A 23,665-nucleotide genomic window follows, 5' to 3' on the forward strand; every position below is an offset into this window, starting at 1 on the left:
TAGGTAACACTTTATGTGACAGCAGCACCATAAGCCTGTCATAGGATCGTCATAATTATGACATGAGACTGTCTTGTGCATTAATGAATGCTTATGACAGATGTAATTAAGTGTTATCAATCAATATCATTTGCTGTAAATATCCCATAATACTGTGAGGACAGCTGAGGTGTATGGTCCGGTGCGCCTTATCTATAAACAAATGCCGTTTTAGTGTCAAATTTGATGGGTGGCGGCTTATAGTAAGTTGCGCCTTATCGTCCAAAAATTACTAGTGTTGCACCGATACCATTTTTTGGCCCCGATACCGATACCGATACCTGGCTGTGCAGTATCGGCCGATACCGATACCATACCGATACCGCCCCGTTTATATATATATAATCCCCCCCCCCCAAAGAGCTACATAATTGGATGTGAAATCATTGCTATCAAGTCTTTGTCAGGCTGTTGCTTACCTTTGCAAAATAGGAAAAAGACTAGTACAAAGTATAATACTAGCCCCACAGTAAGAAAGTAAAAATAAGTTCATAATAATAAACTCTGAATGAACTGAGTAAACTTTTTCTAAACCTCTCAAAGGCCAAACAGTGCAACTTTCATGAAATTATTGTCACATTCTGCTGCTGGTTAGATTGTGTTTTGTTGCTGGGCTGTTAGTGGGGGCGTTCCTGACGTCGCACCTGAATCCAATGTGGGGTCATCAACGCAGCATTTAAGCACGGGTGAGCTCAGAGAAGGCTGCCGAGATATTTGCTTTGCTGATCGCCATTTGACATATCGCACTATAGTCTCACTTCATTTGCCTGTTACGCCCCTGCATTGGGTTTTTTCTGTTTGTGTGCTGCACTCGTTTGTAACCCTTACCCTGTGAAGGTATTTGAGTGTTTTTATTTTGGCTTTTTGGCTCGCTGCCTATCGTCTTAGTAACCTTCGAGTTTGTAGTACTGAGCTCCGTCGACCTGCTGTCACGGACTCCTTTTGTTATTTCTACTATCCCGCGATCGCGTGTAATTTTTTGTTTGCAATTAAACCCTTGTACGTATCCCCCGCTTGTTGTCCGCTTCGAGGTCCAACCTTGTTTCCGCATTTGCGGACGCTAACAATTATATGTAATAATAATTGACCACAGCATCCCGTCTCTCTATTAGCCTCCTTTTTTCGGGACGGGGGGGGGGTCCCTTATTTCTATTTCTGAAAGGTGGCAACCCTACTTTGGAAACAGTTCCCAAATTACTGCAGCATTTCTTAAAGTAAAAGACAAAGTTGACGTAGTGAACTGACTAGAGATTGTTGCACCGGTCCAGCGCCCATCCTCTGGGTAGCAGTCCTGCTCTTGCAGGCTCAAACTCGCTGTGTTCGTTCACGTTTCGTCTTCAAATGTTTTATCAGGTTCGAGGTATTGAAACTGGCCGATTTAATTCCACATCTCAAAACTTTCAGGCCGCAAATCTTGCATGCAGCCATTGATTTTAATTGACGGGATTTCTATTTTGAAATATTTCACGACCGCCGCCATAGCGGCCTTGTCATTGGTCAGGAGTGGCTACTGGCCCGTTCTCATTGGTCTGGAGCAGGCCAATAGCAATAGCTGCTTGGTGTTCACGTGTCATCACACAACACAGAGACAGTGTAGTGTAGTGAGCGCCAGGAGAAAAAAAAAGGCTGCGGTCAAATGTTATAATAAAAGACCGCTAAATGGTATCGGCGCCGTCATTGTTGGTACTCGCCGATACCGATACCACCATTTTGGGACGGATCGGCGCCCCGTGCCGATACTAGTATCAGTATCGGTGCAGCTTTAAAAATTACAGTAATTGATGTCAGTTTAATGTCATTTTAAATGTACTGTTGTCCAGGAATTATTCCTCCCTTATCAATGGAAGGATTGATTTGAAACGTCATTATGGATGTAGTACAAGCTACAAGGATATCTGCATCGACGCTCAGAACCCGATTTTTAAATTTTTGTTTCCTTAATTGCTTTCATTAGTTCAAATCCAATTAATTGTAACTCATAATAAAATAATCCTGTTTTGTATCAAATCGATTAGCAGTGAGCTCAGGTCACAGCCTTAGGGGTTACAAAAGGATAGACATCTCCAATAATGACTAATAAAAAAAAAAAAAAAAAAAAAAAGTTCATTGATCATTAAAATCCAATCAATTTTTTAAAAAATCAGAAAGGGTTCATGTTTGGCCTCAAATCAATAAGACCGAGCGTAGAATACACCTGTACAATTTCTGGAAAAATACAGCAATTCACATGTGAATTGTTCACAGTCTTCAGCCTGTAATAGCACAATAGAGCTTGCTTTGACAGCGTTAGGCTAATTAAGTGTCACTGCGGAGAAAGGACTGGGAGAGTTGGCAGGAACAAAAAAGACAAGTGACCTGCACTGCTTAAACTCCTGTAACTAAATGACCGTTGTTGCCATAGGCAAAGTTGGACTTTTGTGGCAGGGGGGTAGAACATGTTGATGACCCGAAACGTGGTGTAAGCAAATAAAATTAACTTACAAGATATATGTTCGATTAGTAGCTGAGCCCATGCTCGTAAATACGGGCATCCCAGTTATGTGGGTGTGCGTGTATGTGAGAGCGCACGTGTTTGTCCGTGGAGAAGAAGTTTTGCGTTCTGGGGGAAAAAAATCAAATCAAATAAATAAATAAATAAATAAACAATCAAAATTATCGCGTTAACGGGCGTTAATTAATTTTTTAAATTAGTCACGTTAAAATATTTGACGCAATTAACGCAGATGTCCCGCTCAGACAGATTTAAATGACAATACAGTGAAACGCTCACTTGTGTTTTATGGAGTTTTGCTGCCCTATGCTGGCGCTTGGGTGCGACTGATTTTATAGGCTTCAGCACCCATTACATTGTGTAAGTAATTATTGACATCAACAATGGCGGGCTACTAGTTTATTTTTTGATTGAAAATTTTACAAATTTTATTAAAACGACAACATTAAGAGGGGTTTTAATATAAAATTTCTATAACTTGTACTAACATTTTTCTTCTAAGAACTACAAGTCCCTCTATCCATGGATCGCTTGAACAGAATGTTAATAATGTTAATGCCATCTTGTTGATTTATTGTTATAATAAACAAATACAGTCCTTATGTACCGTATGTTGAATGTATATATCCATCTTGTGTCTTATCTTTCCATTCCAACAAAAATTTACAGAAAAATATGGCATATTTTATAGATGGTTTGAATTGCGATTAATTGCGATTAATTACGATTAATTAATTTTTAAGCTGTAATTAACTCGATTAAAAATTGTAATCGTTTGACAGCCCTTATATATATATATATATATATATATATATATATATATATATATATATATATATATATATATATATATATATATATATATATATATATATATATATATATATATACACACACACATACATATATATATATATATACAGTCAATGGGAATTCAGTCAATGGGAAAACCCATTGGCAGTGTATCAAATACTTGTTCTCTCCACTGTATATATATAGTTCATTCATTCATTTTTGTTGTTTGTTTTATTGCTTTACAACTTTTATAGAGAACATTTTACCGACAAAGTCTTAATTTGAAATGCATGTATTGGAAAGTCAATTACATGCAATGACAATTTCGGCCATCTGCATATGCTTATTGCCCACTCACAAAATCATTTTTAGTTTACTTTAGAGTCCACAAGATGGCAGTGAAGCGCTACTTTTATCTTGGACTACAGCATGTCCTAAATGAAGCGCCTAAATTCACTTCAATATAGTTCCAAGGTTCCGATATGCCACAAGTTGTGCCAACCCAATAAATGGTTTTCACAAAAAAGTACGAAATCAGCAAATATGTAACTTTTAAGCAAATCATAGAGGATGGGTAGTTTGGTATCCTTCAATCCTACCTGTTCATTTTCAAGTTTTTTTATTTTGTTTGTTTGTAAATATGTGGTAACACAAGAGAAAAGTTATATTTGCCCAATACATTTTTTATAAATGAATATACTGGGTGACCCAATAAAACATTTTACATTCCAATAAAACCTTGGTGGAAGAAAAATATTTTATTCATAGTAGTTTAAAACTTAAAACATGTTATTTAAGAAACTTTACTATGACATCTTTTAAAATAGCATCTTCCTGTACAAATGCATTATTGAAATCTGCTGTTGAGATTTTTCATTGACAGCTGCAACATCTCATCTGGGATACTGTGAATATCATCCTGAAGTGACCATGGTTACAAAAATGTTTACTTGCTCAAAGTCACAGTCTCGCGATGCTTCCACTTGCTCATTTCTGCCAATATGCACTTCAAGAATTCCCGTTTTAAGGTCAAAACGGCTTTAAAACAAAATTCCATTATTGTATCTTAGCTGGCATGTTTTAAGGTTTCAATTGCTATGAATATAATATATTTCTTCCACCAAGGTTTTATTGGATTGTTAAAAGTTCCCGTTTTATTGGATCACCCAGTAAATGATAATAAACAGTTTGAATTTTCATCACCAGCTGGTGTTTCTGGAAGGTATCTTAAAAATAAACGTGGAACTAATCCTATTGTGGTGAAAGATTGCACCATATTTTTCGCTTGAAGGTAGTGCGGAGGTGCTATGTAGAAAGACAGTCAACATGCTGGTGCTTGGTGAAAATGGAAGTTGTGGGCAAATGGCCCCCGAGGGGACCAACAGCTATCATCTCTATAAATCACACCTCCGACACCATGCATTGTATCTCACCCCGCTAATTGCTTTCATAAACAATTGGTCTGTATTGTTTTTGCGTCCTGATCAAGCCCTGCTGATCATCAACATAATCACAAAAGGCTTTTCTCTATTATATTAGGAAACATCTGCCTGGGTAATGGGGCAGCACATGAAAAAACATCATTTTAGAACCAGTGTACAGCCAGCAATCACTCTTGCATGTGTGTGGATGTTGATGAATAATTAAGCCAACTAGCCACTGTAACTATCAACAGTTGGCAGTCTTCTCATTGCAGCCATTTGCATGATGCTGCTCAGAGTGTGTAAGCGTTTTAGTGTATTGAGTTTAGGCTGCAAGGGAACTAAGGTTACACACACAAGCTGGCGCTGACAAGAAGGAAAATAAATGCTTTTAGCAGCTCTTCTTGCCTTTAAAAAAGAAAAAATGGCAATTACCGTGCAGAATCTGTTGCTTTCAATTCTTTGCAAGCTTTTCGTTTCAAATCTAGAAAGCTGGGTGCTGATTTTATGGCAGTTTTTTTCACCATCCACCAGAAAATGTCATGTTTTTAAATGTGAATGGACAGGTTATAACGAGGAGCTGCCACAGACAGAATAGGTCTTAACACAGGTCTTTAAAAGCCTTTTTACATTTTGCAGACAAAGAACAAGTACTGAGATTCAAGATATCTTTCACTTGGTCACCAAAATAAATGGTGATGATGAAGTTTAAAATAACATTTATTGGTTATCTTAATTCCAAAATATTCGTATTAGTCAAGTAAGCATTGATTTACACTCCTATATACTGTACATCAAGATTAATGGGAATGCAAGAGCTGATTTTGGAAAGCAATAAAACCCTTTTGATTGAAACTCTTTTACTCTTACTTTTTGATCTAATAAGGTGTTAAAATGTTGCATTGGCAGTATGGTGAGCTAGTGGTTTATAGAGGATGAAATATACTAGTCCTCAAAAAATTGGCATATTACGATAAAGTTCATTATTTTCTGTAATGTACTGATAAACATTAGACTTTCATATATTTAAGATTCATTACACAAAACTGAAGTAGTTCAAGCCTTTTATTGTTTTAATATTGATGAATTTGGCAAAAATATCAGGAAAATCCCTATCTAAAAAAAATAGCATATTTCATCCGACCAATACAAAAAAAGTGTTTTTTAATACAAAAAAAGTCAACCTTCAATTAATTATATCAGCTATGCACTCAATACTTGGCCGGGAATCCTTTTGCAGAAATGACTGCTTCAATGCGGCGTGGCATGGAGGCAATCAGCCTGTGGCACTGCTGAGGTGGTATGGAGGCCCAGGATGCTTCGATAGTGGCCTTAAGCTCATCCACAGTGTTGGGTCTGGTGTCTCTCAACTTCCTCTTCACAATATCCCACAGATTCTCTATGGGGTTCAGGTCAGGAGAGTTGGCAGGCCAATTGAGCACAGTAATGCTATGGTCAGTAAACCATTTACCAGTGGTTTTGGCACTGTGAGCAGGTGCCAGGTCGTGCTGAAAAATGAAATCTTCATCTCCATAAAGCTTTTCAGCAGATGGAAGCATGAAGTGCTCCAAAATCACCTGATAGCTAGCGGCATTGACCCTGCCCTTGATAAAACAATGTAGACCAACACCAGCAGCTGACATGGCACCCTAGACCATCACTGACTGTGGGTACTTGACACTGGACTTCAGGCATTTTGGCATTCCCTTTTCCCCAGTCTTCCTCCAAACTCTGGGACCTTGATTTCCGAATGACATGCAAAATTTGCTTTCATCTGAAAAAGTACTTTGGACCACTGAGCAATTGTCCAGTGCTGCTTCTCTGTAGCCCAGGTCAGGCACTTCTGCCGCTGTTTCAGGTTCAAAAGTTGCTTGACCTGGGGAATGCCGCACCTGTATCCCATTTCCAGCACAAGCCTGTGCATGGTGGCTCTGGATATTTCTACTCCAGACTCAGTCCACTGTTTCTGCAGGTCCCCCAAGTTCTGGAATCGGCCCATCTCCACAATCTTTCTCAGGGTGCAGTCACCTCTTCTGGTTGTGCAGCGTTTCCTGCCACACTTTTTCCTTCCCACAGACTTCCCACTGAGGTGCCTTGATACAGCACTCTGGGAACAGCCTATTCGCTCAGGAATTTCTTTCTGTATCTTAGCCTCTTGCTTGAGGGAGTCAATGATGGCCTTCTGGACAGCAGTCAGGTCGGCAGTCTTGCCCATGATTGCGGTTTTGAGTAATGAACCAGGCTGGGAGTTTTTAAACGGCAGTCTTGCCCATGATTGCGGTTTTGAGTAATGAACCAGGCTGGGAGTTTTTAAAAGCCTCAGGAATCTTTCGCAGGGGTTTTGAGTTAATTCGTTGATTCAGATGATTAGGTTAGTAGCTTCTCTAGAATACCTTTTCAAGATATGCTAATTTTTTAATTTTTTGAGATAGGGACTTTTGGTTTTTCTCGACTTTTTTGCCAAATCATCAATATTAAAACAATAAAAGGATCGAACTACTTCAGTTGTGTGTAATGAATCTAAAATATATGAAAGTCTAATGTTTTTCAGTACATTACAGAAAATAATAAACTTTATCACAATATGCAAATTTTTTTAGAAGGACTAGTATAAATACATCTCTAAATAACAACTTAAATGTTTCATTCATATAAAATGGGAATTAAATACATAAAAGTGTCATTAAATGTGTGTTGGTTGTTAGTGAAAATAACAGTGCTCAGTGCGGTCTTGCAAAAACACTATTTCGTTAGGGAAAATGGGTGTCAAAGTTGTCGAGTCGCACTTGAGAGGAGGAAAAAAACAGCAGTCTCTGGCAGCAGTTCTGTGTTTACAGTGAAATAAAAATTTTGCTATCAGAAATATTTGCAACATGTTTTGGTCTTAAATTAAATTCTTAAGGTCTTAAAAATGTCTTAAAAAGCACAAAATTTGACTTTTTAAATGGTGCAAGAACCCTGTGTTATCAAGCGCGAAGTTCAAAAGCCAGCTGTGATGGGATAGGAGTTGTTAGTCCCCATAACAGGGGTAGCTTGCACATCTCTGACGGCACTATTCATGCTGAAAATTGCATTATATAGAGATATTTGAAAATGTGTGGCGCAAGTTGGGATGGTGTGTTGAATATACTGTAATCTGTCATCCAAGCAGTTTTTTTCATGACCGTCCCTGCCTACCCAAGACAATCCACACCATATTCTACATGTAATACAAGAGTGTGGTTTCGTCGTAAAAGAATGCGGATACAAGAAAGGCCTGCCTGCGGTACAGACCTGTCTACCATTAAAAATGTGTAGCGCTTTATGACGCGTAAAATGTTACAATGGAGACCCCGGACTGTTGGAACAGTTGAATCTCTACATCAAGCAAGAATATGAAAGAATTCCACTGACAAAGCTTCAACAATTAGCGTCCTCAGTTCCCAGATTTATTGAATGTTGTTTAAAGAAAAGGTGAAGTAACACAGTGGTAAACATGCCCCTGTTGCAGCTCTTTTGGAATGTTTTGCGGCCATAAAATTCCAAGTTAATGATTATTTAGTTTATCAGTTTGAACATTTGAATATCATGTCTTTCATTTGCAAATAATTTTATTGTTTTATAAAAACTGGTATGAAAAAGTATCTGAACCTTTTGGAATTTCTCGCATTTCTGCATAAAATCACCATCTAATATGATCTGATTTTTGTCAAAATCACACAGATGAATATACAGTGTCTGTTTTAACTAAAACCACCCAAACGTTTATAGCTTTTCATATTTTAATGAGAATAACATGTCAACAATGACAGAAGGGGGAAAAATAAGTAAGTGAACCCTCTGCCCAAGGAGACTTAAAGAGCAATTGAAACCAATTTTTAACAAACATTTTTAGTCAGGCATGTGCCCAGTCACTGATGAGTGGTTGAAAGCTGCCCTGCCCACTATTAAACCCACACCTGGTAAGAAATGTCTTGATGAGAAGCATTGTCTGATGTGCATCATGACTGCCTGAATTCAAAAGTTTATCAGGAGGAAAACCTGAGGCCGTCTGTCAGACAGATGAAGCTAAAAGGAGGATGGATGCTACAACAAGACAATGATACAAAACACAGAAGTAAATCAACTTCAGAACTGTTTCAGAAGAACAAAATGCACATTCTGGAGTGGTCAAGTCAAAGTCCTGACTTGAACCCCATTAAGATGCTGTAGCATGACCTAAATACAACGATTCATGCCAGACATCCTAGGAATCTGACTGTGCTACAGCAGTTTTGTAGAGAAGAATGGGCCAAGATTAGTCCTGATTGATGTGCTAGACTGATCGACAGCTACAGGAAGCATCTGGTTGAAGTTATTGCTGCCAAAGGGGGGGACACAAAATAGTAAATGTGATGTCTCACTTACCTTTTTCCCCCTTCTGTCAGTGTTTGCATACTATCCTCATTAAAATATGAAAACTTATAAATGTTTGGGTGGCTTAAGTTAAAGCAGACATTGTTTTTTTCATCTGTGTGATTTTGACAAAGATCAGATCACATGATCATTGATGATGATTTTATGCAGAAATGTGAGAAATTCCAAAAGGTTCACTTACCTTTTCATACCAGTGTATGTGTCATACAACATCCCAGTTGGGAATTGGGTGTTGTACTCTTGAGTAGTTGAGGCTGATGTAACACAGTATTGAACGTGCCTCTCTTTGTGACTATATTATCTCATCCTGTATATGAAATGAACAGTATACAACTGATATCTGAACATTTCATAAATTTGTATAGATGTGTTTTGATTCATGTTACATTCGATGATTTGCGTTGGCAGATCATTGCTCTTAACAAAACCAAGGAGCGAATGAGGCCTTACCACGTCAGCCATGAAACCGAAGACCCGGACATTAAAAAGATCAAGAAGGTAAGTGTCATCCGCGACGCATAGTTTTAAAAGATGCATTTCCATCATATTTATGCTTGTGTCTAAATTCAGGTGCAGAGCTTCATGCGTGGCTGGCTCTGTCGCAGGAAGTGGAAAATCATCGTGCAGGATTACATCTGCTCCCCTCATGCTGAGAGTATGAGGAAGAGGAACCAGATTGTCTTTAACATGGTGGAAGCAGAGACAGAGTATGTGTTTGGATGTTGAAAAGCTTCTATAGTGTTATATTCACTTGAAACCCTCTGTGCTAATTGAGCAATGGAATGGATCATGTTAGAGTTTGCTTTTTGGAACACACAGATCTCAGTTGCTTTGGTCTTCTTCTTGTTGAGGACACTAACCAAAATTGCTAAGCCTCCGTTAATCGTGGAAAGATCAATATGAAAATTGGCGGGTACATTCTTCAGATATATACACTAAAAATTACGCAGTAAACCTTGGAGCCCCATTTTTATTATTATTATTTTTTGTCTAAAGGCGGATTAATCAGATTAACTGTGGATTTATTGCTGCCTGTAGTTTCTGAGGTGTGCTTATTTTGTCTCTGGGGTGATGTAGTTTAACTTTATTTAACTTTTATTTCAAACAAACAGTTGTCAGAGGTATATACTATTTTGTAAAGAAGATTTTTCCCCCTGTAACAGATTATTTTAATTTTCGTAAATAAACAGATGACTACGCACAATTCAGGAGCAGAAAGAATGCAGTTATGACCTAAGCTAAATACATTTAGTCATCAATGAACAATTAAAAGTTCTCGAGTGTCCCAAGGTGCCTTCGAGAAGATTTGGTACCTGACCTTCCAAATTCTTCTTCTTTTTCTTTTGGCCTTTCCCTTCAGGGGTTGCCACAGCGAATCAGTTGACTCCATCTAACCCTGTCCTTTTGCATCTTCTGCCCCCCCACCAACTACTTTCATGTCCTACATCCATAAACCTCCTCTTTTGCCATCCTCTAGACCTCCTGCCTTGCATATGGAAATCCAGCATCCTTTTGCCAATATACTCACAATCTCTCCTCTGGACATGCCCAAACCATCTCAGTCTGGCCTCTCTGACATTTTCTCCAAATCCTCTAACATGTGCTGTCCCTCTGATATGCTCATTCCTGATTCTATCCATCCATGGCTGAAAAACAACTATTTATTGAATGACCATCCATCCATCTATTTTCTCCCACTTATCCGAGGTTGGGTTGCGGGACAGCAGCTTCAGCAGGGAAGCACAGACTTCCCTCTCCCTAGCCACTTCATCCAGCTTTTCTTGGGGGATCCCATGGCGTTCCCAGGCCGGCCGGGAGACATACTCTCCCCAGTGTGTCCTGGGTCGACCCTTTAGCCTCCTCCCAGTGGGACGTGCCTGGAACACCTCACCAGGGAGGCGCCCCGAAGGCATCCTAATGAGATGCCCGAGCCACCTCATTTGCCTCCTCTCGATGCATAAGAGCAGCGGCCCTACTCCGATCCCCTCCTGGATGACCTAGCTTCTCATCTTATCTCTAAGGGATAGCCCGGACACCCTACGGAGGAAACTCATTTCGGCCGCTTGTATTCGGGATCCTGTTCTTTTGGTCACGACACACAGCTCTTGACCATAGGTGAGGGTAGGAATATAGATCGACCAGTAAATAGGGAGCTTCGCCTTTCAACTCAGCCTCCACTTCACCACGACGGACCGACGCAGAGTCCGCATCACTGCAGACGCGGCATCAATCCGCCTGTCGAGTTCTCGTTCTATTTTTCCATCATTCATGAACAAGACCCCAAGATACTTGAACTCCTCCACTTCGGGAAGGACCTCATCCCTGACCCGGAGAGGGCATTCCACCTTTTCCCGATTGAGAACCATGGTCTCGGATTTGGAGGTGCTGATTCTCATCCCAACCGCTTTTCACTCGGCTGCAAACCGCTCCAGTGAGCGTTGAAGGTCACGGCTTGATTAAACCAACAACACCACATCATCTGCATAAAGCAGATATGCAATACTGAGGCCACCAAACCGGACCCCCACAACACCTCGGCTGCGCCTAGATATTCTGTCCATAAGGGTTATGAACAGAATCGGTGACATAGGGCAACCTTGGCGGAGTCCAACCCTCACTGGAAACGGATTTGACTTACAACCGGCCACACGGACCAAACTCTGACACCGGTCATACAGGGACTGGACCCCCTGTATTAGGGATTCTGATACCTGGTACTCCCGGAGCAGTTTGCAGTTTTTAACAAATGCTAAAACACTAAATCACTAATTCTCTAAACCAAATTCTCTGTGGTTTACTCAGAAATAACTCAGAAATCCACTTTGTTCTTCTTCTTGTTTTTCTTGGGGAGGACACCAACTAAAATTTCAACTCTTCCGTTATTCGTGGACCCCTTAGAATGAAATTTGGTACTTATATTCTATAGATGTGTACACATTGATCCCGGGAACCCTATTTCTGATTTCTTTGTCTCAAGGCTGATTATTGCTCAGAGTTAGCCAGTAGGGGGATTTAGGCAGTCGTAGTACATTTTGAACCTCAAACACATTTGCAATCACTAAACAATACATTCCCCACTGTGAATGCAGTGTAATGAATGATTATACGTTTAATGAGTGTTTTGTGTTTTGAGTTTATTTAATACTTGTGTGAATGTGAGCTGAGAATGATTCTTTTTTTTTTTCTTTTTTTTTTTCTCTTCAATTCAGTAGAGATAGCATTTTCCTTCATGTCACATTTGTAATATGTATATTATGCTTACAGGTACGTCCACCAGCTCTACATCTTGGTCAACTGCTTCCTCAGACCGCTGAGGATGGCTGCCAGCTCCAAGAAGCCACCCATCAGTCACGACGACGTCAGCAGCATATTCCTCAACAGGTGTGCGCTGACACATTTTGATTCCAATCTCACGGCAGACGTGTGAATTATACGGAGCAAGCTGACAAAAGTGGTGTTGTGTTACAGCGAGACAATCATGTTCCTACATGAGATTTTTCACCAAGGCTTGAAGGCCAGGATTGCCAACTGGCCCACTCTGGTGCTGGGTAAGCTGTCGCTTGTCCACACACAAACACGCACTGTTGTTTGTAGCCACGCAAAGACATTTTTCACATCTTATCCAGAGCGTCAATATGATTGTCCGTGTTGTCTCCAGCGGACCTCTTCGACATCCTGCTGCCCATGCTGAACATCTATCAAGAGTTCGTGAGGAATCATCAGTACAGCCTGCAGGTTCTTGCCAACTGCAAGCAGAACAGAGACTTCGACAAGCTGCTCAAACAGTACGAGTCCAACGCCGCCTGTGAAGGGAGGATGCTAGAGACCTTCCTCACCTACCCCATGTTCCAGGTTGGTACGCTGACAGACAGGCAGCCTGCTGTCATGATAACCTACAAATAAGATTATAGAGACAATCAGAGGTGGGTAGCGTTACTTCTAAATAATATTACTAAAGTAAAAGTAGTCATCTGAAAAAGTACTGCAATTTAGTGCAAGTATAAGAGTATTCTTTTCACCGAATACTTAAGTAATGAGTAACATTGTAAGTAAATGCTGACAGTGTGATATTTTTTAAACAATGGTAGATTTTTTTTCAGCATGTCATCTATATGAACTGTTATTATTATACTGTAGAGCAGGGTTCACTAAATCTGGACCTCAATGCCATCAATCCTGTCGTGTTTTCTACGTCTCTCTCCCCTAACACACCTGAATCAAATGATTATGTCATCAGAAACCTCTCCAGAAGCCTGATAATGATCCTGATTATTTGATTCAGGTGTGTTGGAGGAGGGAGACATGGAAAACACGACAGGAAAAGTGGCTCCGAGGTCCGGATTTAGTGAACCCTGCTGTAGAGCAACTGTATAGCATATACGAACATGACCATATTAAGCCCAAAAAATACTAACTAGACTAATTTAATCTAAATTGAACATATCCCACCCAAAGAGCATGAGTGCCCTCTAGGGGAGAAAAAAAAATCCTACCGGGAAATGAAAACAATCATATCTTCGGTTTTCCATGGTCTATCTGTGCCAAATAAAAATGGAGAGGGCTTGAAATCGAGTAATGTTGACTCTATGTCAAATAGTTTCATTTTTACGCCGTGTGATTTAACAAGCAGGTGTAATCATAGGACTGCAAGCTTGTGTGTGGTCATGTGACTGTGTTGTTATGTCTGATTAGTATCACGGAGTCATAAGATTTTTTTGGTGATGTTTCACTGGTGAAATTGGTAGTGCCACTGTTGGCATCTCTGGCAAAAATAAAGTCAAATCTAATATGTAGAATAAAGAGGAAAAATGTAAAGTTAAGTAATAGAGTAAGAGTGGCGATTTTTCTTCACAAACCTACTTGAGTTAAAGTAAAAAGTTGAGTTGCCTGATTTTTATTATGGTTATCGGGTAGCAGAAATATCGCCCGATTAAAGCATTTTAAAATGATATCGAATAGTATCGACAATGTTTTTTTTTTTTCAATATCAGATTCGGACCAATATGCATGTTGCCTTCAAATTGAATGTAGAAGCCTTCTGCCTTTGTACAAGGGCTGGTCACATCTTAGCCCAGTAGTTATGCTTATTGAACACTTGATATCTCCAAACAAAGATGCTTGGGTTTTGTTATGTGAGCATTATCATTATTAAAGCATCCAGTGGGGCATCACAATACAGGGTGACCCAAAAAAAGTTTACACTCAGTTGACTGCTTGTTTAAAAGCCATTGAAACATATCTAAATAGGTTTTCATGCTTAAGTGATTCATTAAGGTCACTCAATGCAGCTGATAATCTCTCGTCTCTACAATTCCTGCGCTTCTGCTGAAAATGAAGAAAACTTTAGCTGTACCCTAATTGCTGCGTGCCGGTCTGACAACTACTGAGATTGCAGCAAATCTGAGAATATCCAGATGTGCAGTCTACAAAGTTAAAAAGAAGCTGAAAGATACTGGAACAGCCTCACGAAAACCTGGGTCTGGAAGTGCCCGATCTGTGGGGACCAAAAAGTTGATTGACAAGGTGATATGTGGCCACCCAGAGTCCAGATCTCAATCCCCTGGATTATAGCATATGGGCAACTGTTGAGGACAGTGCCTGTAAGAAGCCACAAACTTCTGTGGCAGCCTTGGAGAGGTCCATTGTTAGATCTCGGGAAAAGATAACAGCATCCTACATAGAGAAGACCTGTCAAGCGTTCCGCAGGCACCTGGAGGCTATTGTGACACTTAAGGAAGGACACATTGAAAAATAGAGTGTACTGTACATGTTCTTTACAATAATGTATAATTTGTGATTAAATTCTAATTCTAAGTTGAATAAACATGGCATTTAAGTTGTATTATGGCAGTGTAAACTTTTTTTGGGGTCACCCTGTACAATTAGCCATAATATGTTAAGTCCACGACAGCATATATCGATATCGGTTTGATATTGGTATCGGATATTTGGATTTGGATATCAGTTATAGGTTAAAGAGACATTATCGACAACCCTATAGACAACTCTCGTAAAAAAGTATGGCGTGGTAAAACTACTCAGAGAAGCACATCTAAAAGTTACTTAAGTAAATGTAATGGGCTAAATGGAACACGTTACTACCCACCTCTGCAGACAATACATGTTACTAAGGCATTTTTTTCTCCTTGGTACCAGATTCCTCGTTATATCATCACACTGCATGAGTTATTGGCACACACGCCTCACGAGCATGTAGAGCGCAAGAGTCTAGAGTTTGCAAAGTCCAAACTGGAGGAGTTGTCCAGGTAAAGATTTTCTCTTTTTTAAATTTTTGTTCAGTCCTTAGCAAATATTTATAATAAATCGATAAATAAATATATGTGAGTTCTCAATCGTCTCACTGACAATGACCATTGGTGTGTGCGTGGCAGAGTCATGCATGACGAGGTGAGCGACACCGAGAATATTCGAAAGAATCTAGCCATCGAGAGGATGATTGTTGAGGGTTGCGACATCCTGCTGGACACCAGCCAAACCTTCGTCAGGCAGGGTGAGTCACCATCACTTGTATGCATGTTGACATTGAAAAATAATCATCAGCTCCCGACTCATTTGCTGCATCCATTGATTTTGGCAGCCCTTTTCATTTTTGTCTTCGTCTGAAAGACAAATTACGTATTATTCTAAGTCATATTTAGTCATTTCAAAACATCTTCATCTAGTTTTAGTTGACGAATGTTATCTGTAAAAATTCAAGATTTTAGTCTCCCCCCTCCAAATAAATAAATATAAATACAGGTTTTCAGCAATTTCGAATGAACATTGACAGACGAGCTCATATTGTAACGTCTACAAGGAATAATGAAACCTTTGTGAGGATTTTATTTGCGACCGGAAGCACGAAGCACTAACACTGTAATTTGTAGCCGACATCAACAAGTAAAAACAACATTACAGAAGTTTAAGAGGACGCTCGCATTGCTAAAGTTAATACTAATGCTAGCGCGAATGCTGTGTTACATTGAGTTACATTTAGTGTGTGATGATCCATCAGCACAGACTTTAAAAGGCTAAAGCAACATTGCATATTCTCTCTTGCCAAAAAAAAAAAAAAAAAAAAAAAAAAAAAAAAAAAAAAAAAAAACCTTATGTTTCAAAACAAGCAAGCCTGGAACGCAACCTGGCTTGAAGAACATCAATGAGTTAACCACCAGTCACAGGTTACGGTCAGGGTGGGAAGGGGGCGCAGGACATGTCACATGAGTGACAAGACCAAACACTGCTTTGACGCAGGCTGAGTAACTACACGTACAATAAGAAAATGTCACACAATGTGAACATATGAGGGAAACTATGGCGTATTTTTGTCTCGTTCTCGTCAGATAAAAACTGGCATTTGTCTCATAATGTATTAGTCTCCCAAGACACATTTTTAGCCACTTTATCGTCTCGTCATCTTCATGAAAAAATTGTTGTCGGCGAAATATTTTCGTTATCGTCATCGTTGAAGAAAACAACAATGGCTGGCAGTGAATGATCCCTGTTCAAATGGATCTAGCGTCAATACGTCCATCTATTTTCTGTAGTGCAGTAGAAATATTAGACATTACATAAAGTGCGAAGCTTATGAAGACACTTCAACTTCACTTCAACATATGGTTGCTCAAAGGGCGTAGATTTGGTCACAATATTGGTAGGGACAATATAACAGCATAACCTGCATGTACACTTTTTGCTGGGGGCGGGACATTAATAAGACCAAACAGATTGGGGGAACGGGGGTCAGGGCTACATTTCTCACCAATATGAACCAAATTAATACATAGGTGTTTTCCGAAATTTCCAGGTTCGCGGTGACTCATTAACAGGCACACTTTTGCAAAATAGACAATGTTTATTGATTAGAAAATGCAGAATAAATGAGATTTATTGATTACAATCCCACAAAAGCAAGCAAAGAAGTATCAAAAACAAGCATAACAAGGCTAACGATGACGCTAGATCGAGTTTGTCAATCCCAGAATCCCCACGAAACCGTTACAGCACAACCAGGTGTTCCTTTAGCAATGAAAATCGCTTACCGTGACAAATGAGCGGGAGCCAACGCTCCGGTAAGGCGGCGAAGGAACAAAGCCAGCGGGTCACGTACGGATCGACTGACAAATGAGCGGGAGCCAACGCTCCGGTAAGGCGGCGAAGGAACAAAGCCAACGGGTCACGTACGGATCGACTGGTCCCACAGTAGTAGTGCTTGTTTTGGCTAATATCCACCGGTGAATGGGAACATTGGGAAGATTTTTCTGCAGCCGTTTGGCTGGTGTAATGCGAAAAATAAGCGTGTTAATCCGCAAAATCAGCTGAATCCTTAGTCCTTCTCATACAACAGTACGGCTGTATAGTGAAGATGACTCCTTCCTCCGTACACGTCACAGCGCCCTCTTTCTCAATTCGAGACTGTTGCCGGAAGTCACTCATTTTCATGGCGCGGGATTCAAAAAACTAAATAAATATAGCGATCGCTTCCACACACATCCAAGCGGTCCATTTCTTTCAGGAGCATAAAATACCGCGTGTATTATGAGATAAACATGCTTTTTCGTGTCACAGGCACTTTAATTCTATCTTAACAACATGGAAGGCAATCTAAATTATCTATATAACTGATCTCATTATATAATGTAAATAAGGTTGCATGAAAGTTGATGGGGACAATTTGAGCATCCTGAAAAGTTGGTAGTGTTAAGTCCCTACTGTCCCTATGCAAACCTACGCCCTTGAGTGGATCCATGCGTATTTGCTGATTGGTACCTGGAGATTTATGTATTTCCTGAAGTTTACACCATTTCCCCCCCCTTTTTTTTGTGTGTGTGTGTGTGTGTGTGGAAAAAAACAGACAGTAAAAGGCACCAAAGCTTGCAAAAAAGCTTGCAAGAATCACTGGAGATAAATTCCAGACAATAAAAAACGAATAATGTCTCACTAATGGTTGGGGGTTTATAATTGTTAGTTGAATGGGGGTGAGGAGGTTGGTGTTGTTCGGGCAGACGTGGGCGAGAACATGAACTTTTTGATGCAGTCAAGATCCAAATCCTAATTTGTCATTGAATGAAGAATTCTTTCCTCAGGCTCTCTCATCCAGCTGCCGTCGGTCGAGCGAGGCAAGCTCAGCAAGGTGCGACTAGGCTCGCTCTCCCTAAAGAAGGAAGGGGAGAGGCAGTGCTTCCTTTTCACAAAACACTTCCTGGTGTGCACGCGTAGCTCGGGTGGCAAACTGCACCTCCTCAAGGTGACGACACACCCTTCAAGTAGTTTTTCCAATTGAAGTGGACAACTTTTCACTGCAATTTCCTTTCACTGCAGCAAGGCGGTGTCTTATCCCTGATCGACTGCACCCTCATCGAGGAACCGGACGCTGGAGATGAAGAGGGTGATTGCTTGCACGCACACTTTTATGGTTCCCCAATGTTCGCGGAGGTTAATTGGCTGTCAGCTGATAAGTGAACGCTAATGAGTTCTCTTTAAATATCAACCGCTTCTCGTTTAAAGGCCAGGTTCGCATCCTTTGCCATGAATGCTCAATTCATTCACTGAGTTGTGAGGCTGCAGAAACACTCTTAAAGGTTTCTCAACTTGTGAAAACAGTGTTTTCTCTTTTTTTCAGCAGTGGGGACTTAAATAAATTTAAGAGTACATGGATTTTAAATTATTTTAAATGCATTTATTGAATAAATAAATGCAGTAATATGAAATTTTAACAACATAATAACAACATTAAAGTCCACAAATAATATTTATGTGGAATTTAGTCCAATAACATAGGAGAAAACGTGTTGAGGGGGACACAAAAAATTTGAACTTTTTGAAAATTCAATCCAAACCAAGACTGATGGGAGAAAAATATTTTCTATATGTGGGCATGCTTTTAGGGCGTGAAGGTGGTCTGGGTGGGTGAGAGTAAGGTGTTAAAAGACCGTATGATCATGGGTGGAGCTATAACATAGAGTTTTAACTCTATGCGCGGAGCTATAACATAGAGTTGGAACTCTATGTTATAGCTCCGCGCATGATCCAGGTTTTTGCACTTCCGATCCGATACCGATACTGTTTTGCACTTCTGATCCGATACCAATACTGCCTATACCGATACCGGCCTATCTGAGCATGTATTAAAGTTTAAAGTTATTTAGCCTCCTTACTTATGGAGAAACAGGAGTGCAAAAATTCAATAAATAAATACACAATTAAATAAATAATTAAAAGTGTCATTAAAATGCTTTTATTTCAATATTTATTTATTTATTTATTTCAATATATATTTCCATTTTTATTTATTTATTTCAATTTATATTTATTTATTTCGATTTATATTTATTTATTTCAATTTTTATTTATTTTAATTTATATTTATTTATTTCGATTCATATTTATTTATTTCAATTTTTATTTATTTCAACTTATATTTATTTATTTCAAAATTTATTTCGATTTTTATTTATTTATTTCAATTTTTATTGATTTATTTCAACTTTTATTTATTTCAATTTATATGTATTTATTTCAAAATATTTCGATTTTTATTTATTTCAATTTGTATTCATTTATTTCAACTTTTATTAATTTATTTCAATTTTTGTTTATTTATTTATTTATTTTAAATTTATTTCATCATTTATTTATTCATTTCAACATTTATTTATTTCACTTTTTATTTATTTCATTCTTGCACTCTTGTTCCCCGTGTGGCCGCATGAAATAATCTGTCATTGGCGCATCAAACTCGGTGGGCGGGCGTGAACTAGGCGGGGTTTGAGTTGACCGAGTAATAAGCGATTGCTTCGTCCTATTTCTTCCCAACATGGCGGCGTTATCTGAGATTTTGCATGAACTCTCTTGGGACAAGTTAGATTTCTCAGAACAAATTGAAGCAGGACATTTGGACCCTGAGTACGTGTCCTACAAAACAGAGCAATTAAGTAACGTTATTGGCATCATCTCGGCTCTGTCAGATCAAGATGTTGATCGAAGAGTTTTCGATAGTTCAGAACTGCGGTCAAGCCAGCCTCCACTCGTAAAAACGAAGTCAAACCAGCCGCCCCTCGTTTGGATTATTGTTTGCATTATATGCATTACGGTAATGCAATGCGCTGGCTTCAGAATGCAATGAGGTGGCTTCAGAGCGCAAGTCCCTTTATTAGATATATGAAAAACAAAACGTGACCTATTCGACAACGGGTCCACTTTAGAGAGACACTGGTTGAGTTTCCCGTAAGCAGACATAAACCTCTTTAAAGGCGCTGGCCCGCGCGATGTAGAAGCCACAGACTGGTCTCCACCATGGCCTGCTGGTGGAGTTCTCCTCAGTTTCCTCGATTAAATTTGCTGCTTCTCTGAGCAGCTCTGGGCACGTTTTGGACATATGTATGTTTTGCTTGGACAACACACGAGATGAGTCAAGGCCTACTACCGCTACACTGACCACGCTACTAATCTTCGTCGTCTTTGTGATTTTGAGGGAGCAATTATTTTTCAGATTATACGGATCTACACTGCCACTTTATGTATCGGGTGTACATAAAAATTAGCCAGTGCCTCAGGCGTCAATCTATTATCTGAGATCAACTAGTTAAGACTTGCTTTGCTGAGCAACCAATCAGACGTTAGAAACTTTGACGAACACCAAAAATGGCTTCTCTACACTTTGTTGCTCCATCCCAATCTATTCTACACACTCCGTTCAGCTGTTTGCCCTGGATGCAGTCCCAGCATGATGGGGAGACTTTTTTTGACAAAGACAAGCATTTCAAGATGCTCCGGTGACAGCTGACATGTTTTACCGATAAACTTTAAATTTACGTTACAGTCAGAATGTAGGAGGTGCCATATGGAGTCACAGGAGTGCCAAAATTAAAAATAAATAAATAAATGAATAAATAAATAAATGAACGAATAAATAAATATAAAGAGAAATAAATATATAAATAAATAAGTGAATAGGTAAATAAATAAATGAACAAATAAATAAATATAAAGAGAAATAAATATGTAAATAAATAAAAATATAACGGTATACTTTGTCATTGACATTTACTTTTGGTCATTAACAACCACAAACGGAAAAAACAATGACAATTGTATTTTTTGCCTTTGCCTTTTCTGTTTGGCTTTTACATTGTCATTTGTCGATCGCCTTTCCTCTTCGGGAATGTAAATGGCAAATGCGCAGAGAAACGGTCTGTCACTCAAATGAAGTTGGGCGGGGCTTTCCAACCAGCAATAGTAGTTGATAACTGATTATTCCTAGTTTACTCGAAGGAAAGTGACGTCGGTTATCGAGTTGCACGTGCGGTTTTTATGGATAGGATAGACTGGATAGATATGGATATGGATAGACTTTTTACGTGATAGATTCAACGATAGAAATACATTTTTCTAGACCAGTAAAAAAAATATATTATAAAATATATTATCCGACACACATGCCAGACCATTCAAAGAATAATTAATTTCTATGTCCGAATCTTCGTGTTTTTAATCATGACGACATTTGAGGAAGTGGCGTAGTGCAGTCACACAAAACAGCCGTGGTCGCGCTTGGGTAGCCATACGGCGCATGTGCGGAAAGTTAAACCGATACCGATGCGCTGTTATTTATTTTATTTTTTTTTGCGTATATCGGCAGTTGATCCGATCCAAATATCGGATCGGGACAACCCTAGTTCTAATATAGCTGTTGAACGCAGATGATTCCTATGTGGGGCCCGTGGAAGTGTGGAAGGGCCACCCACCGGTTGGTACTCATCACAACCAACCTGTTCACATTTGTTGATCCACTGGTTGCACTTATTACATACTGTATATCGTAGCATAATGATCATAGCATAGCAGGAAATTGCGTAAGTCATTTTTTGTCCAAATTGTGATATGTGCCTAACTTTATCAGGGTTCCCACGGGTCCTTAAAATGTCTTAAATTTAAAATATGAAAAAGACAAGGCCTTAAATTGTCTTAAATTTAATGGAAATTTGCAGTAGGTAGCTCTGTGTTTACGGTGAAATAAAAATGGTGTTTTTTCTTCATCAGAAATTGTTGCGATACGTATTGGTCTTAAATCATAATTTTAAAGTTTTAGAAATGTCTTAAAAACCATAAATTGTCTTGTAAAAGGGTTTAAGAACCCTGTTTATACTTCTTTCAATTCTGCATAATCCTGCCTTTCTGCTAATATCCTTGGCCAATCACAACAATTTTAGGAAACCAAAACAATACTAATAAAAAATGGCCAATCAGTTTTCAGACAAATATGTTTTTTTATCTTCCAAAACCAGTGAAATATGATTCAGCCCATGGGTGTCAAATATACGGCCCACGGGCTGGCAGGGGCCCTCCAGGTGGTCCAATCCGGTCTGCTGAGCTGTTCTGCCTGACAGACGTGTTGTAGCTCATTCGTACTGTGTACACAAAAACACATGCTTTTATTTTGACATTTGCGTAGATTTGTGTGATCGAGTGCTTGTATAACTGCACTTGGCCCGCTTTCATCCACAGTTACATTCATTCATTTGCCCCCTCCCAGTCAAAATGGATTGGACGTCTCGCACCGTCAAAGGCAGCCAATAAGTTAACAATGAATTAAACTCAACTGGACGCCACGAACTGTATGTAAAATGTTTTCCAAGAGTTTAAGAAGACAATGGGTCATCGTGCTAAATGCTAATACTAATGAGCACCCTATTGTAACGCTACAGGTTAGTTTAGTGTCTGATGATCACTTAGAACAGACCTTTAAAGGCTAAAGCAACATGTCATATCTAGCAGAGATAAGAAAGAAAAACTTTCCAAGTAGCACCTGAAACATGTTTTACAAACTGATACTGGAATGGGCACAGGCTTACGGTGAGTTAGCGTGTGTGTGGGGCGGGGGGTAGGGTTGCCACCTGTCCCTTAAAATAAGGAACAACCCGAAATTGGGAATTAAATGTTGCGTTCCGTATTGAACTAATACGGAATACAAATGAATAGATACATTTCTATGCATTTTAGGAGTTTTTGGGATGTCCCTTTTTTTCTCTGCCTGTACAGCTTTGGGTGCGAGGGGGGGCGTCCCGTATTTCTCATTTCTGAAAGGTGGCAACCCTAGCGGGGGGGCAGGGAGGATTTGCAGCACGACACATGAGTGACACGCCCAAAAACTGCTAAATGCATTCCAACAACACATACAATAAGAAAATATCGCACATAGCGAATTTTCATCTCGTTCCCGTGTCGTCAGCCGACAACTGGCATCCATCTCGTTATGTTTTCGTCTCGTCTCCTAAGACACTTTTTCAGCGCATCATCGTGATGTCATCGTCATGAAAAATCTAGCCCATATTGTATGGACTTGTGAAACAATTAATACCCATTGCATACTTGTTTTTCTTCAGCAAAAGTTGGGGGTCAAGTGTTTGGCCAGCTGGACTTCAAACTGGTGGTGGAGCCGGCTGACTCTGCTTCGTTCACCGTGGTGTTGCTGGCGCCCTCGCGGCAGGAGAAAGCTGCGTGGACCAGCGATATTAGCCAGGTG

The 23,665-nt window shown here is 39.5% G+C and overlaps 1 protein-coding gene across 2 annotated transcripts in view; it reads left to right on the forward strand.

Moving 5' to 3' along the window:
• The window catches only part of rasgrf2b (Ras protein-specific guanine nucleotide-releasing factor 2b), a 103,238-nt gene that overhangs the window by 37,307 nt on the left and 42,266 nt on the right, over positions 1-23,665 (forward strand). For both annotated transcript variants that reach the window (XM_057831536.1, XM_057831537.1), the window contains exons 4-13: positions 9,550-9,639; positions 9,712-9,848; positions 12,406-12,522; positions 12,610-12,689; positions 12,800-12,993; positions 15,298-15,407; positions 15,534-15,652; positions 18,228-18,388; positions 18,463-18,529; positions 23,526-23,662. In XM_057831536.1, the coding sequence (XP_057687519.1) occupies positions 9,550-9,639; positions 9,712-9,848; positions 12,406-12,522; positions 12,610-12,689; positions 12,800-12,993; positions 15,298-15,407; positions 15,534-15,652; positions 18,228-18,388; positions 18,463-18,529; positions 23,526-23,662 (1,212 nt within the window). The remainder of the gene's footprint in view (positions 1-9,549; positions 9,640-9,711; positions 9,849-12,405; positions 12,523-12,609; positions 12,690-12,799; positions 12,994-15,297; positions 15,408-15,533; positions 15,653-18,227; positions 18,389-18,462; positions 18,530-23,525; positions 23,663-23,665) is intronic.

The sequence above is a fragment of the Corythoichthys intestinalis genome, chromosome 3 (genome assembly GCF_030265065.1).
Source record: "Corythoichthys intestinalis isolate RoL2023-P3 chromosome 3, ASM3026506v1, whole genome shotgun sequence".
In the NCBI taxonomy this organism is placed as follows: Eukaryota; Metazoa; Chordata; class Actinopteri; order Syngnathiformes; family Syngnathidae; genus Corythoichthys; species Corythoichthys intestinalis.